At 42.6% G+C, this 15,039-nt stretch overlaps 1 protein-coding gene across 1 annotated transcript; it reads right to left on the reverse strand.

Annotated features, from left to right (window-relative positions):
* Positions 1–3,398: 3,398 nt before the first annotated feature.
* On the reverse strand, positions 3,399–14,994 carry SNIP1 (Smad nuclear interacting protein 1). The gene is made up of 4 exons (XM_069756906.1): positions 14,746–14,994; positions 12,890–12,995; positions 10,171–10,691; positions 3,399–3,989 (listed from the first exon to the last, which is right to left on the reverse strand). The coding sequence occupies exons 1-4, from the start codon at positions 14,895–14,897 to the stop codon at positions 3,710–3,712; spliced, it is 1,059 nt and encodes a 352-aa protein (XP_069613007.1). The 5' UTR covers positions 14,898–14,994; the 3' UTR covers positions 3,399–3,709.
* Positions 14,995–15,039: the final 45 nt, after the last annotated feature.

The following is a 15,039-nucleotide window of genomic DNA, read 5'->3' on the forward strand; positions in this document are numbered from 1 at the left end:
CAAGAGGTTGGTACACAAAATGAGAATGCTTGGTCTGGGGGAAAATGTGTGTAAATGGGTTAGTAACTGGCTTAGTGATAGAAAGCAGAGGGTGGTTATAAATGGTATAGTCTCTAACTGGGTCGCTGTGACCAGTGGGGTACCGCAGGGGTCAGTATTGGGACCTGTTCTCTTCAACATATTCATTAATGATCTGGTAGAAGGTTTACACAGTAAAATATCGATATTTGCAGATGATACAAAACTATGTAAAGCAGTTAATACAAGAGAAGATAGTATTCTGCTACAGATGGATCTGGATAAGTTGGAAACTTGGGCTGAAAGGTGGCAGATGAGGTTTAACAATGATAAATGTAAGGTTATACACATGGGAAGAGGGAATCAATATCACCATTACACACTGAACGGGAAACCACTGGGTAAATCTGACAGGCAGAAGGACTTGGGGATCCTAGTTAATGATAAACTTACCTGGAGCAGCCAGTGCCAGGCAGCAGCTGCCAAGGCAAACAGGATCATGGGGTGCATTAAAAGAGGTCTGGATACACATGATGAGAGCATTATACTGCCTCTGTACAAATCCCTAGTTAGACCGCACATGGAGTACTGTGTCCAGTTTTGGGCACCGGTGCTCAGGAAGGATATAATGGAACTAGAGAGAGTACAAAGGAGGGCAACAAAATTAATAAAGGGGATGGGAGAACTACAATACCCAGATAGATTAGCGAAATTAGGATTATTTAGTCTAGAAAAAAGACGAATGAGGGGCGATCTAATAACCATGTATAAGTATATAAGGGGACAATACAAATATCTCGCTGAGGATCTGTTTATACCAAGGAAGGTGACGGGCACAAGGGGGCATTCTTTGCGTCTGGAGGAGAGAAGGTTTTTCCACCAACATAGAAGAGGATTCTTTACTGTTAGGGCAGTGAGAATCTGGAATTGCTTGCCTGAGGAGGTGGTGATGGCGAACTCAGTCGAGGGGTTCAAGAGAAGCCTGGATGTCTTCCTGGAGCAGAACAATATTGTATCATACAATTATTAGGTTCTGTAGAAGGACGTAGATCTGGGTATTTATTATGATGGAATATAGGCTGAACTGGATGGACAAATGTCTTTTTTCGGCCTTACTAACTATGTATATATATACACATACATACACACACACACAGTACAAACCGAAAGTTTGGACACCTCATTTAAAGAGTTTTCTGAATTTTCGTGACTGTGAAAATTGTACATTCACGCTGAAGGCATCAAAACTATGAATTAACACATGTGGAATTATATACTTAACAAAAAGGTGTGAAACAACTGAAATTAGGTCTTATATTCTAGGTTCTTCAAAGTAGCCACCTTTTGCTTTGATGACTGCTTTGCACACTTTTGGCATTCTCTTGATGAGCTTCAAGAGGTAGTCACTGGGAATGGTTTTCACTTCACAGGTGTGCCCTGTCAGGTTTAATAAGTGGGATTTCTTGCCTTACAAATGGGGTAGGGACCATCAGATGTGTTGTGCAGAAGTCTGGTGGATATACAGCTGATAGTCCTACTGAATAGAGTGTTAGAATTTGTATTATGGCAAGAAAAAAGCAGCTAAGTAAAGAAAAACGAGTGGCCATCATTACTTTAAGAAATGAAGGTCAGTCAGTCCGAAAAATTGGGAAAACTTTGAGAGTGTCCTCAAGTGCAGTGGCAAAAACCATCAAGCGCTACAAAGATGGCTCACATGAGGACCGCCCCAGGAAAGGAAGACCAAGAGTCACCTCGGCTTCCGAGGATAAGTTTATCCAAGTCACCAGCCTCAGAAATCGCAGGTTAACAGCAGCTCAGAGACCAGGTCAATGCCACACAGACTTCTAGCAGCAGACACATCTCTACAACAACTGTTAGGCCTGAGTCACACATGCGAGAAACACGTCCGTGTCTCGCATGTGAACAGCAAGCTCTGGTGCCGGCACTTCGGAGCGGAGCGTGCGGCTCCATGTGTTCCTATGCGGCTGCACGCTCCGCTCCGAAGTGCCGGCGCCAGAGCTTGCTGTTCACATGCGAGACACGGACGTGTTTCTCGCATGTGTGACTCCAGCCTTAAGAGGAGACTTTGTGCAGCAGGCCTTCATGGTAAAATAGCTGCTAGGAAACCACTGCTAAGGACAGGCAACAAGCAGAAGTGACTTCTTTGGGCTAAAGAACACGAGGAATGGACGTTAGACAAGTGGAAATCTGTGCTTTGGTCTGATGAGTTCAAATTTGAGATCTTTGGTTCCCACCACCATGTCTTTGTGCAAAGCAGAAAAGGTGAACGGATGGACTCTACATGCCTGGTTCCCACCGTGAAGCATGGAGGATGAGGTGTGATGTGTTGGGGATTTATTCAAAATTGAACACATACTGAACCAGTATGGCTACCACAGCATCTTGCAGCGGCATGCTTTTCCATCCGGTTTGCGTTTAGTTGGACCATCATTTATTTTTCAACAGGACAATGACCCCAAACACACCTCCAGGCTGTGTATGGGCTATTTGACCAAGAAGGAGAGTGATGGGGTGCTACGCCAGATGACCTGGCCTCCACAGTCACCAGACCTGAACCCAATTGAGATGGTTTGGGGTGAGCTGGACCGCAAAGTGAAGGCAAAAGGGCCAACAAGTGCTAAGCATCTCTGGGAACTCCTTCAAGATTGTTGGAAGACCATTCCCGGTGACTACCTCTTGAAGCCCATCAAGAGAATGCCAAGAGTGTGCAAAGCAGTCATCAAAGCAAAAGGTGGCTACTTTGAAGAACCTAGAATATAAGACATAATTTCAGCTGTTTCACACTTTTTGTCAAGTATATAATTCCACATGTGTTAATTCATAGTTTTGATGCCTTCAGTGTGAATGTACAATTTACATTGTCACAAAAAGATAGAAAAATCTTTAAATGCAAAGTTGTGTCCAAATTTTGGTCTGTACTATAGTGTGTGTGTGTGTGTGTGTGTGTGTGTGTGTGTGTGTGTGTGTGTGTGTGTGTGTGTGTGTGTGTGTGTGTGTGTGTGTGTGTGTGTGTGTGTGTGTGTGTGTGTGTGTGTCTCCCAAATGTGGAAATCCCCTTTAAATGTGACTTTGATTCATTTCTAGTTTGTAGATAAATGATTAAGAGTAGAATACAGAATAAACTCTGGAGATTTGTCATAATTTTATAGGATGTAAGTTCGCCTATCAAGCCTGTTGGTTTATACACTTATCCCTAAATATTAACCAACTGCAAACAATAAGGTGAAATAGGCATACAGAATAGAGTAACCCCATACACAATTAATTTCTTACAAAAATATTACTTCAGTGCAGCATCATTGTTTGTGCCTTTATAAATCGAGCCTTGTTAGCGCCAACTCATTGAATAAACTCTCCGGTAGGCAGAATGGTACCTTTAATTCCAGTAGGTGATGCCTTCCATGTGAAGGTATTAGTCCATGGAGAAATATAGTGAAACATATACAGAGTTACAAATTTACAGAATATAAACAGCAGTATTACAAAGACAATGTCTCAGAAGTCGCAGTTCACAGGAACGCTGTTTAATTACACCTGAGGATTGGAAACAATGCACACCGATGCCACTAGTCCCAGATGATCTTACTGACATAATGAGGCAGGGATTTACAGATGCTCCCCAGAAATACAGATTTCACATCAGATATGACTGGTCCATTGGGCATGTTTGTTAGCCTTCTGTCTCCTCATCGACCTCATCATCCACCTCGTCGTCATCATCATCATCCTGCTTCTTGTCCACTTCTGAAGTATCTGACGATTCGTGTAAAACTACATATTCCCTGCTGCTGAAGCCAAATTTCAGTACATCTTTTTCTTTCAGTTCATAGTACCGCTGTGGCTCAATTCTTTGGTTGTTCAGGTATGTCCCATTTCCAGACCCCAGATCAATAATGTACGGTCTGACCCGTCGACCTGTTGTTCCATCTGCCCGGGTAAACGCCACCATTCTAGAAGAAAAAAAACAAAATGCTGTAAAATTTACACACATCATTCAAGCCCCTATCCATTCACGCCAATGGGACATTATTTAAAAAAAAAAAAAAATCTTATTTGAGTGTTTAGGACACTGCATTTTGAGCCCGAACTTTTATTTTTCCACATATGTAGCTTGCATGGAGGCTGCTTATGTGCAGGAGCAGTTTAAGGGGTTTTGCCCAAAACAAAGTGAATTTTAAGGTTGATTTTAACAAGTTGTAATAATAATAATAATATCCATAATTAGACATGTTTAAGAAGAAAAAAAAAAATGTCCCTGTGCTGAGATCTTATAAATGTGCCCCTGCCGTGTACTGTGTATTAACTGTGTCTTACCGTACAGGAACTCCTGGGCAGGGGAGGAAGCAAAAGAGTATACAGACATTACAGTATAGGGGTCACAGCTGATTCTTTCTGTGAGGCAAAACATTTCCTGCCTGTTTTTAAAAAATGTTTATTATCTCAAAGAAAGAATCAGCTGTAGTCCCTTGCTGTCCTGCCTCTATACTCTTTTGCTTCCAGGAGATGTGGTATGATCAGACCATGTTCCTGCACGGTCAGACACAGCCATTGCAGCCCTAAGACGGGGTTAGTGAATGTGGTGCTCCGATTCTATATTCATAATGCAGACTGCTGACAGGTCACTGATTCGTCACTGACCTGCTCTCTAGTTTGCATAATGAATACCATCACATACTGAATGATTAAAAAAAAAAAAAAAAAAAACACAAAAACAATGCTTCTACAGGCTACAGCATAATAGCATGTGAACCTTGTACTTAATCCCTTTTTTCAGATTTACTTGAGCGAGGGGAAAAAATAAAGTCATTTTGAAAATGGCACCCAGGGCTGCTGTTGCGCCACCATGTTGCTGAAGAAAAAAAAAAAAAAAAAAAAAAAAAAAAAAAAAAATTGTCCTCCACCAAGATGGAGCCGCCCTCGCAGTAGCAGCTCTGAGATCGCCAACAGCTGCTATTGCACATGCGTGGGTGGCACCATCTTAGTGAAGGGTCATTTTTTTCTTTCTTCAGCGAGATGGCGCCACGAGCGCCTACATAACAGCAGCTATCGGATCTCCACAAACCGATAGCTGCTACTGCGCAGGCACCCCGGGCACCATTTTCCTAATGACTTTTTTCCCCCCCTCGCTCAAGTATGTCTGCAAAAGGGATTATTAAGTGCACAGTAACCATGCAATTATGCTGCAGCGCAGATATCATGTCCAGCACCTCCCTACAGAATCGTTTTTTGTTTTTAATTCAGTATGTTACGTATTCATTATGCAAACTAGAGGGCAGGTCAGTGACCTATCACTAGTCTGCATTATGAATATATAATCAGAGCACCACATGCACCAACCCCGCTTTAGGGCACGAGAATCTCATTAACGCAAAACTGAAAATAAAGTTTAACCCCTTAGTGACCGAGCCAAATTTTTGAAATCTGACCAGTGTCACTTTATGTGGTAATAACTCTGCAACGCTTCAACAAATCCCAGTGATTTTGAGATTGTTTTTTCGTGACACATTATACTTTATGATAATGGTAAATTTAGTTCAACATTTTTTGTGTTTATTTATAAAAAATATCGAAATTTGAGAAAAATGTTAAAAAATTAGCAATTTTCTAAATTTGAATGATTATCCCTTTAATCCAGATAGTCATACAACAGCAAACCATTAATAAATAACATTTACCACATGTCTGCTTTACATCAGCACCATTTGTAAAATGTTATTTTATTTTGCTAGCATTTTAGGAGGTTTAAAAATGTAGCAGCAATTTTTCATTTTTTCAAAGAAATTTACAAAATTTATTTTTTTAGGGACTTATCCATGTTTGAAGTGACTTTAGAGGTCCCATATATTGGGAAACCCACAAACGTGATACCATTTTAAAAACAGCACCCCTAAACATATTGAAAACTGCTGTCAGGTAGTGTATTAACCCTTCAGGTGCTTTACAGGAATTAATGCAAAGTGGTATGACAGAAATGAAAATGTGTATTTTTACCACCTAAATGTTGCTAACTTCTAAACAGATTACAACAGCCGTCAGACTCTAAGGCCACTATTTGGTCATGAATTGCCATGGCAAACATCAGGACAACAAAATCATGATCTGAGGGCACCAATTGGGACAAAGAAGAAGCCCCCACACTCTGTTAACCATTTATAATGATGTAGTCACTATTGACAGCAGCATCTAAGGGGTTAAACAGATTTAGATGGTGCAAATACTGATCGTGGCTGGTACAGCAAGTTGTCAGCTATAGTGTACAACCGACAGATGCTGACAACAGATGCTGCGATAAAAACACGCAGTACGGATGCCATACGGATGTCACAAGGATCATTTGATGCGAGAAAAATCGCATCCTCGTACTGCACACGGATCAATGTTTTGGTAACATTTGTGCGATTCTCGTCCGTCAAAAACGGTCCGTTTTTTTATACGTTGTGTGTGTCCCCGGCCTAAAGGAGATCCCCTCTGAGGCGTCTTTTTCTAAACTAAAAGCCCAACTTTTCCAACCTCTCCTCCTATGAGAGGCCTTCCATCCCTTGTAATAACCCAATTACCTGCCTTTGGACTAACTCTAATTTCTGAATGTCATTTTGTAAATGTGGAGCCCAAAACTGGATCCCGTATTCTAGATGTGGCCTCACCAGTGATTTATGAAGGGATAAAAAATACATTGGGATCACAGGATTGTATCTCTCTTTTTATACATCCTGAAATCTTGTTTGCTTTTGCAGCTGCTGCTTGACGTTGAGTACTGCTGCTCAGCTTACTTGTAACGAGAATACCCATGTCCTTTTTCTGTTCCGTTGTCCCGAGTATACTCCCATTTACTGTATATACAGCAATAGGATTACTCCATCTCAGGAGAATTACTCTACATTAAACCTCAGTTGCCAAGTGTTTGCCCATTCAGACATCTTATCCAGATCGTTTTGCAATATTGCAATGTCAAGGTCAGATTTTAATATCCTACATAGTTTGTTGTCATCAGCAAAAACTGACACTCTACTCTTAATCCAAGCAACAAGGTCATTAACAAAAAGGTTAAAGAGAATTTGCCCTTGCACAGATCCCTGCGGTCCCCACTGCTGATTATATCCCACTTACAGAACGTGCCATTTATGATGACTCTTTCTTGTCCTTTAGCCAATTCCTTACCCATCTGCATATAGTTCCCCCATCCAGACTGTGCCTGGAGGATGGCGGTTATATATTACAGCTGTCTTCTGCTGCCTGCCATCCACTGGACTTAGAGGTGCAGACATTAATGGCATAATCTACAGCATAATTGTATGATAGATGCTGGTCAACTCTCCATTCATGGTGGCATGAGATGTTCACTTCTAGGACCCATCTAGTACTGCCATGAATGGAGATGACACACCGATCAATTATGGTGTATTGTTTTAGAGGTGGGAATAGTCCTTCACCCCTTAAAGGGAACATTTCAGATCCTTTTTGTTTTTCTGTTGAGGTAGCCGTATAATAATTGTTTGTTTGCAGGAAGAAATGAAGTTTACACAGGATATATGCTGGGATATGGGAAAAAAAAATCCAAGTGCACTGAATCTGGAAGAAAAATAAACAAACATAGAATCATAGAATGATAGAGTTGGAAGGACCTCCTGGGTCATCTGGTCCAACCCCCTCCTCAAAGCAGGATTCACTAAATCATCCCAGACAGATGTCTGTCCAGCCTCTGTTTGAAGATTTCCCTTGAGGGAGAACTCACCACCTCTCATGGCAGCCTGTTCCACTCATTGATCACCCCATCAAAACGTTTTTTTCCTGATATCTAATCTGTGTCTCCTCCCATTCAGTTTCATCCCATTGCTTCTAGTCTTTCCTTGTGCAAATGAGAATAAAGCTGATCCTTCCACAATGTGACCGCCCTTGAGATAGTTGTAGACAGCTATTAAGTCTCCTCTCAGTCTTCTTTTTTGCAAGCTGAACATTCCCAAATCCTGTAAACGTTCCTCATAGGACATGGTTTGCAGACCGGTCACCATTCTGGTCGCTCTTCTCTGAACTTACTCCAGTTTGTTGATGTCTTTTTTAAAATGTGGTGCCCAAAACTGGACACAGTATTCCAGGTGAGGTCTGACCAAACATATTTGAGTAAAAGTAACTTCTATACAGCACCTCGCTGCATGCAGAAGAACCAGGACTAATTCGGAAAGGCATTTACTTGCTGATACTAATCCAGGTTCAGCAGCTGCAGTCACGCTCCCTAGCAGTGATTAACAGTCCATGTGGAGCTTGAGTCTTCCCAGTTTGCACTCCTCCTGGCACTTCTGTTCTCCTGTCATAGCTCTGAGTGGGCCATTGGCAAAGCTGTGACAGCAGAAGAGAGAGGCAGGGAGGTGTGCAAACTTTGATGACCTAAACAATGCAGGGACCGTCAATCACGTCCAGGGGATATTACTGCAGCTATTGAGCAATTCCTCATCGGACTAGTCTTGGTTCAGTAGCATAGGAAGAGGTGCTATAAATACTCAAATATATGTACCGTATTTTCTAGCGCATAACACGACCTCCAACTTTTCCATTTAAAATATTGAGTTTGGGATATACTGGCCATATAAGTCGGGGGTCATCTTAGATGGCGTGTGCTGAGCTCTGCGGTCGCCGCATATGGTGCGAGGAGCGGTCCAGATGATGGACGAGGTGCCTCACCGGGAAGGTGTAAGTGAATCAAGCCCGCCCTTGTATTACCTCCTTCTCTTTCACCCATCTGCCCCACCCTTCTCTGCCTCTCAAGTCTCGCGGGGATGGAAGTAAAGTGGCTCCTCTTTCACTCATCTGGCCTGCCACCCAGCGTATAAGACGACCACCGAATTTTGAGAAGATTTTCAGGGGCTAAAAAGTCGTCTTATACGCCGGAAAATACAGTAGTTATGCAAGACCGTAAAAGCACTCCTGGAATACATGAATAAGGGACTATCTGGTGATGGGCAGAGTAAAATCTTAGGTGTACCTGATGGCTTCCCTTTCAGTGTAGGTGCAGATGCAGCAATTCAATGGCAAAATGGAAATACAACTACGACCATTTGCGGACAAGGGTTAGTAATGCCAAAATACAAATGCATGCAATTTACTACTATGCAGTGTATAAATCCTGAAGTCTTACAAGCAGCTGTAAACATTAGTGACACTGTGTCCTACTGATATCACATCTATTGCTTAATCACAAAGCTACTAACCCTATAACACAACCAAGAACAATGAAGCTATGTGCACATGTCCGGAATTGCCACAGAAACGTCTGTGGCAATTCAAGAACACGCTGCAGCGGGAAAAATGCATGCGGAATTGGCATGCATTTTCTCGCTAAACACTAGCGTTTTACAAGAGTTTTCAGCTTGCAGAATGCTAGCGTTTTCCAAGAGATCTGTAGCATCGCTTTGGAAAACTGACAGGTTGGTCACACTTGTCAAACATAGTGTTTGACAAGTGTGACCAACTTTTTACTATTGATGCTGCCTTTTTTTTGTTAAAAATAATTAAAAAATCGTGATATTCTCACCTTCCGGCATCCCCCGCAGTCTTCCAGCTCCTCACAAAGCACGCGTTGTCAAAAATGCCTAGCGGCAATGACCCCAGATGACGTAGTGGTCTCAAGACCGCATGTCATCACACGTCGGTGCCGCAAAGCATCTCTGGGAATGGGAGCATCGCGAGGAGCGGGAAGGCTGCCAGGGATGCCGGAAGGTGAGAATATCACGATTATTTATTTATTTTTTAAACAATTATATGGTTCCCATGGCCTGGAGGAGAGTCTCCTCTCCTCCACCCTGGGTACCAACCGCACATGATCCGCTTACTTCCTGCATGGTGGGCATAGCCACATGCGGAAAGTAAGCGGATCAATGCATTCCTATGTGTGCGGAATCCTCGCGATTCCACACAAAGAATGAACATGCTGCGTTTCTTTCCGGAAGGTGATTTCGCCGTAGAAAAAAAATGCAGCATGTGCACAAAAAAAAAAAAAAAAAAAAGGGGAATGCTTTCTAATAATAGGATGCTTAATGTATGTATTTTTTTTTTTTAGGGGAAAAAAAAAAAACGCGAAAATTCCTGAACGTGTGCACATAGCCTGAAACTCAATGAAAAGGTAGCAATTATTATTACCTGTACTGCAAGACTGCATGTTGTTTGGAGCAGGAAGGATGATCTATAGGAATATCAGCAATCCGCCTTTGCCTGCCCAGCAGGTATGCACTCTGTCTGTGGATGTACATGACTGGGAGAGACTCATCATTCTTGAAAGGATATAATCGCCAACGCTTCTTCGGTACGCGAGCTTCAGGCGGCTCACTGTACTTTATTACCACACCTCGGAAGGTATTCGTGTCTTCAAGTAACGCTCCAGAAAGTTCAAAGTTTGGTGCTTCTTTCTTAGTAGTAGTAGTAGTACTGTCAGACTCCATCCCTTGCTCTCCTCCTTCTTGCTCTTCTCTTTGTCTTCTTTCTCTCCTCCTGTCATTATGGAATTCTCTTTCTGCTCTTTGCTCCCGGAAATGGTTTTCCTCCCGCTCCCTTTCTCGGTGTCTGGACATGTTGTTCCGGCTTCTATCAGTTTGGTCTCTATGTCGGTTCCTGTGTGTGGGCTGCCGGTCAGCATGAATTCTGTGCGGGTTCTCGTCTCTTTCCTTTGGAAACATTCATACATATAAGGTACATGATCTGTAATATTTTACAATAAAAGTCTATACTTAAAGGAGAACTTCTTCCATCAAAATGTTTATCCTCTTAATATATAGCAGTCAATATGTCATAACACTGTGTACTTACAATTGCTCATTTTGCCTTTCTACAGTCAATTGGTCTCTTTTCCATAAAAGTTATGATATCAAGCTCTACATAGAAATAGGAAGTCTTTCTTCCCTCCAAATCCCTGGTGGGTGGGTGGGGGGTGAGGGTGTTAGAAGCTGGGCTAGAGGGTTGGTAGTTGAAGAAAGGGATGATTTTTGCAGGGACAAGATACTTCCTGTTTCTAGAGCAGAGAAAAGATGCAAATTTAGTGTGTAGAAGGGTAAAATGAGCAATTGTAAGTACACAGTGTTATATAATATGATGACAGCAATATATTAAGAGGATAAAAACTTTAAGGGAGTGATTTCTTTTTAATAATTGTGAAGTAACATTTTTTCATAAACTGTAAAAGAAAACAAAAGCAAGCATGTGAAACAAAGGGGTTCTCTCACCTAGTCATTTCTGCAGCAATGTAATCTTAATACAGGGGATTCCGAGCAATCTTAATATTACCCGGTACTGAATAGCTGAACATGTATATTGTCTCAATGAGGCTGCCAGACAAGGGGCAACCTCTGCAGCTCACAACCCTGAACAGAGAGATTCTGAGTGGCAACCTAGTAAGGTATATGGACAACCCCTTTATTTCACTGGTTACACAGGAAACGTGAGTGACTTCACTATTTCTAAGCACAATAGTGGTCTGTTCCACAGCGATGCAAGAAATGAGGAGGAAAAAGTACAATCATTGAATTGATCACCTAATTGCTTTCTTCAGGGGGATTCTAACTAATGGTATAAATTTAAGCCTTATGTATGTACAGTGCTGGCCAAAAGTGTGGACAAATCGGTTCATGCAATAGTTTTTCTTGTTCTTATTGGTATGTGCACAGATGTAAGGAAACAACATCACAAAAAGAGCATATATGGAGTTAACAAATCAATTGGAAAACAAACCAAAGTATGAGATAAACCTTAGATCCCTTAACCCCACCCCCCCCTTTTATTGTGATCACGTTACACACCCTCAGCATTCTCTCAAGCAGTTTCACCAGGTAACCACCTGGAATGAGTTTTCAACAGTCTTAAAGGAGTTCCCAGAGGTGCTGAGCTCTTCTTGGCTGCTTTGACTTCACTCTGCGGTCCAATTCATCCTAATCCAGTACAACTGGGTCAAGGTTGGGCGATTGTGGAGGAGATGTCATCTGATGCAGCACTCCGTCCCTCTCCTTGATCACATAGCCCTTAAATAATATGAAGGTGTGTTTTGGGTCACTGTCCTGTTGTAACACAAATCATGGTCTCACTAAGTGAAAGATGGGATGACGATGTTGCAGAGTGCTGTTGTAGCCATGCTGGATAAGTGTGCCTTGAAGTTGGATATCAGTTTAAATTATACACAGACATGAAGTAGTTGACACGTCGCCAACATCAACTGTCCAAAGGAGACTACGAGCAGCAAGTTTTTAGGTTCGAAAAGCTGCAAAAAAAGTCACTACTGAGGACTGCAAAGAAGAGACTTGATTGGGCCAAGGAACATTATAGAAGCACCTAAGAATAACTTATGGTTCTAGAAATGTTCTGGACAGCCGGACTATCATGTCTTAAAGTAATAATGTATTGTCATTTCTGATTATTTAGTTGAGTGGTTCTTGCCATATTCTGGTTTAGAACAGTTGTGGAATCGCATTCAGCACTGTATGGAACAATGTGTACCTACACTTCCTCGACAGAACATACATGATGGTCACAAATGCTTTCGGAAGGCTGATGATTTCACAAAACCTCTTGACATGACATGTCTGTTCATTGGAAGTCATTTTAGGTGACAAACTGGTGAAGCTGCTTGAGAAAATACCAAACGATTGTAAAGAAGTCAGAGTAAAAGGGGAGTAACTGAGGAATCTAAGATTTATTTCACGTTTCCTTTTGACCATGTGTGTTGTGTTTGATGCCTTCAGTTAGAATCTACAATGTCCACATTCTAGTTAGACAAAGGACGACCACTGTACGAATAGGTATGTCCAAACTTAACTGGTACCATAATTCATATCTTGGTTTGATTTTGCCGCAAAAATGGAAACCCTATATGTACCTGTTTTATTTTCACAGGAAAATGAGGAGGACTTTCACTTCTTTGCCTCCTACTCCTTGGAGATCTGCTTCGTTTTATATGTGACCTTTTCCGTTTTCCAGGAGACCTATAGAATAAACAACGAATGTTAAGCATCTAAAAGTAAATCATATTAGTGAAATTTAAAGGAAATGTTAGTAAGATCAACCCCTCAAACCGCATATATTGACATGTAGATCTTTGTTATAAATTGACGGCTTGAAATCGTCACCTGCTGCATATGCCAGTGAAGCATTAAGTGATCTGGAAGTGACAGAGCACGTCACCAGCCTCTGCCTCCTCAGGTTGTTACCTGCCCAGCAGGCAGATTGATCCACAGCTCACCGTCTGTGTGTCATCAAACAAGGCGGGTCAGACAAAGCAATCAAGCTAAAGAGGCAGATGATGTCATCTCTCCTTGCAATGAGACCACATGATAGCAGGGTGGGGATGAACATGCATTCTTTTCTTGCTTTAATTCCTTGGCTGTCCACTGCCAAGTTTACCTTTTGACCAGAGAACAGCTTTAAATTGTACCTATGTTATGCTCACAACTGATCCTCAAATGATCATGAACCCAATGAGTATCATGCTTAGATCCTACTAATTCAAATAAAGGCCATTTTACTGATCATGGTCCAGATGATCCCTCATTCCCAACTATTGACAGTCTAAATGTATCCACCAATCAAATGCTCATTGCTTGCCTGGGCACCTTGCAATATCGCTGATCAGAACTCGTTCTGAGCCAAAGTCTGGGGTTGTAAGAGAACTAGTTCTGTATAACTGCCGTGTGTCATTTTTGCCGTGCCAAGCATGCAGCCGAGTCTAACCATGCCATCAGTGTTTATTGCTATCAGACAAGCATTTAACACTGGAGGGACACCTACAGATGGCTCTAAAAAAAGAGAAGCCGTCAATCGATTCATACTGCCTGCACCGTGGGCAGCAAGAATCAGTCACTGGCTGCCTTACTGCAGCCATATATGTTTTACTCTGAAAAGCACTGGCATTCAGAGAGACATCATGCCAGAAATTTGGAGGGAAACGCCTTCATAAGTCACAACATTTTTGCGCAACTGTGATTGTGTGCAAAAATATTATGACATTTGGTGTTAACACACCAACCTATACCAATATGGGTCCCCTCCCATACAATTCATGAAAAGTTACAGCAAATGTACCCCGATCACTGACTAGATTACATTTTTGAAGGCACTGCACGCTAACTAACACAAAACTCATCAAAGGGGTTTCCTACAAAGTACACTTCAATCAATAGATCTTGGAATAAGTTCCACAATTGGATGTGTTTATATAAAATGCTCCTGTGCTGGGATAATCTTATAAATGTGCCCCTGCTGTGTACTGTGTAATGGCCGTGTCTGATGGTACAAGAACATGGTCTGATCATAACACAGCTCCTGGGCAGGGGAGGACGCAAAAGGGTATACAGACATTACAGCAGCGATCACAGCTTATTCTTTATGTGATAGACACAAAGGTGTTAAAAAGTCAGCTGTGACCCCTGCTGTAATGACTGTACACTCTTTGGCGTCCTCCCCCTCTGCCCAGGAGCTGTGGTATGATCAGACCATGTCCCTGCAGGGTCAGACACAGCCATCAGGGGCACAGTTATACGATTATCTCAGCACAGGAACATTTTATATAAACCCATCCAATTGTGGAGCACCTTATTAATTAAAATGTACTTCGGGCCTGCTAATGAGCGAGGCCGCTGTACGCCAGCTACCCTTCGTTGGTCCAGCTCTCTCCCGGGCGGGCACACAAGCTGCAGCCCCCGCCGCACTCGCTGTGTGGCCCGCAGTGGAACGCACCTGCTCCTTCTCCCGGCCGCCGGGGAGTCCCCACCGCCGCCGTCGGAGCTCGGACTTCGCCGTTTGCGGTGCCGCCTGTTCGGACTCCTTCTCTCCTCCTTTACGGGAACGGCGTCCGGCCTCCTCTTCTTATGCCTCCCCGCTTCCTTCATCGTCCTGGTATCCACTGAGCTTCCCAGAACAGGTGAAGGTAGTTTCGGCTATAACGCCGGAAACTCCAGTGGTTGCTGGGAGTCGAAACTTCCTGTGCACTCGCGTCACTTCCGGTTGGTTGTAAGCATGCGCAGAACACTC

This window comes from Ranitomeya imitator, chromosome 3 (genome assembly GCF_032444005.1).
Source record: "Ranitomeya imitator isolate aRanImi1 chromosome 3, aRanImi1.pri, whole genome shotgun sequence".
NCBI classification, from domain to species: Eukaryota; Metazoa; Chordata; class Amphibia; order Anura; family Dendrobatidae; genus Ranitomeya; species Ranitomeya imitator.

Bases quoted from the DNA above. Each gene is read 5' to 3' on its own strand.
- SNIP1 (XM_069756906.1), bottom strand. From the start codon at position 14,897: ATGAAGGAAGCGGGGAGGCATAAGAAGAGGAGGCCGGACGCCGTTCCC. The intron at 10,692-12,889 runs GTACATATAGGG...ATGTTTCCAAAG, and splicing joins TTCCTGTGAAAATAAAACAG to GAAAGAGACGAGAACCCGCA. The intron at 3,990-10,170 runs GTAATAATAATT...TTTTTCTTCTAG, and splicing joins CATGCAGTCTTGCAGTACAG to AATGGTGGCGTTTACCCGGG.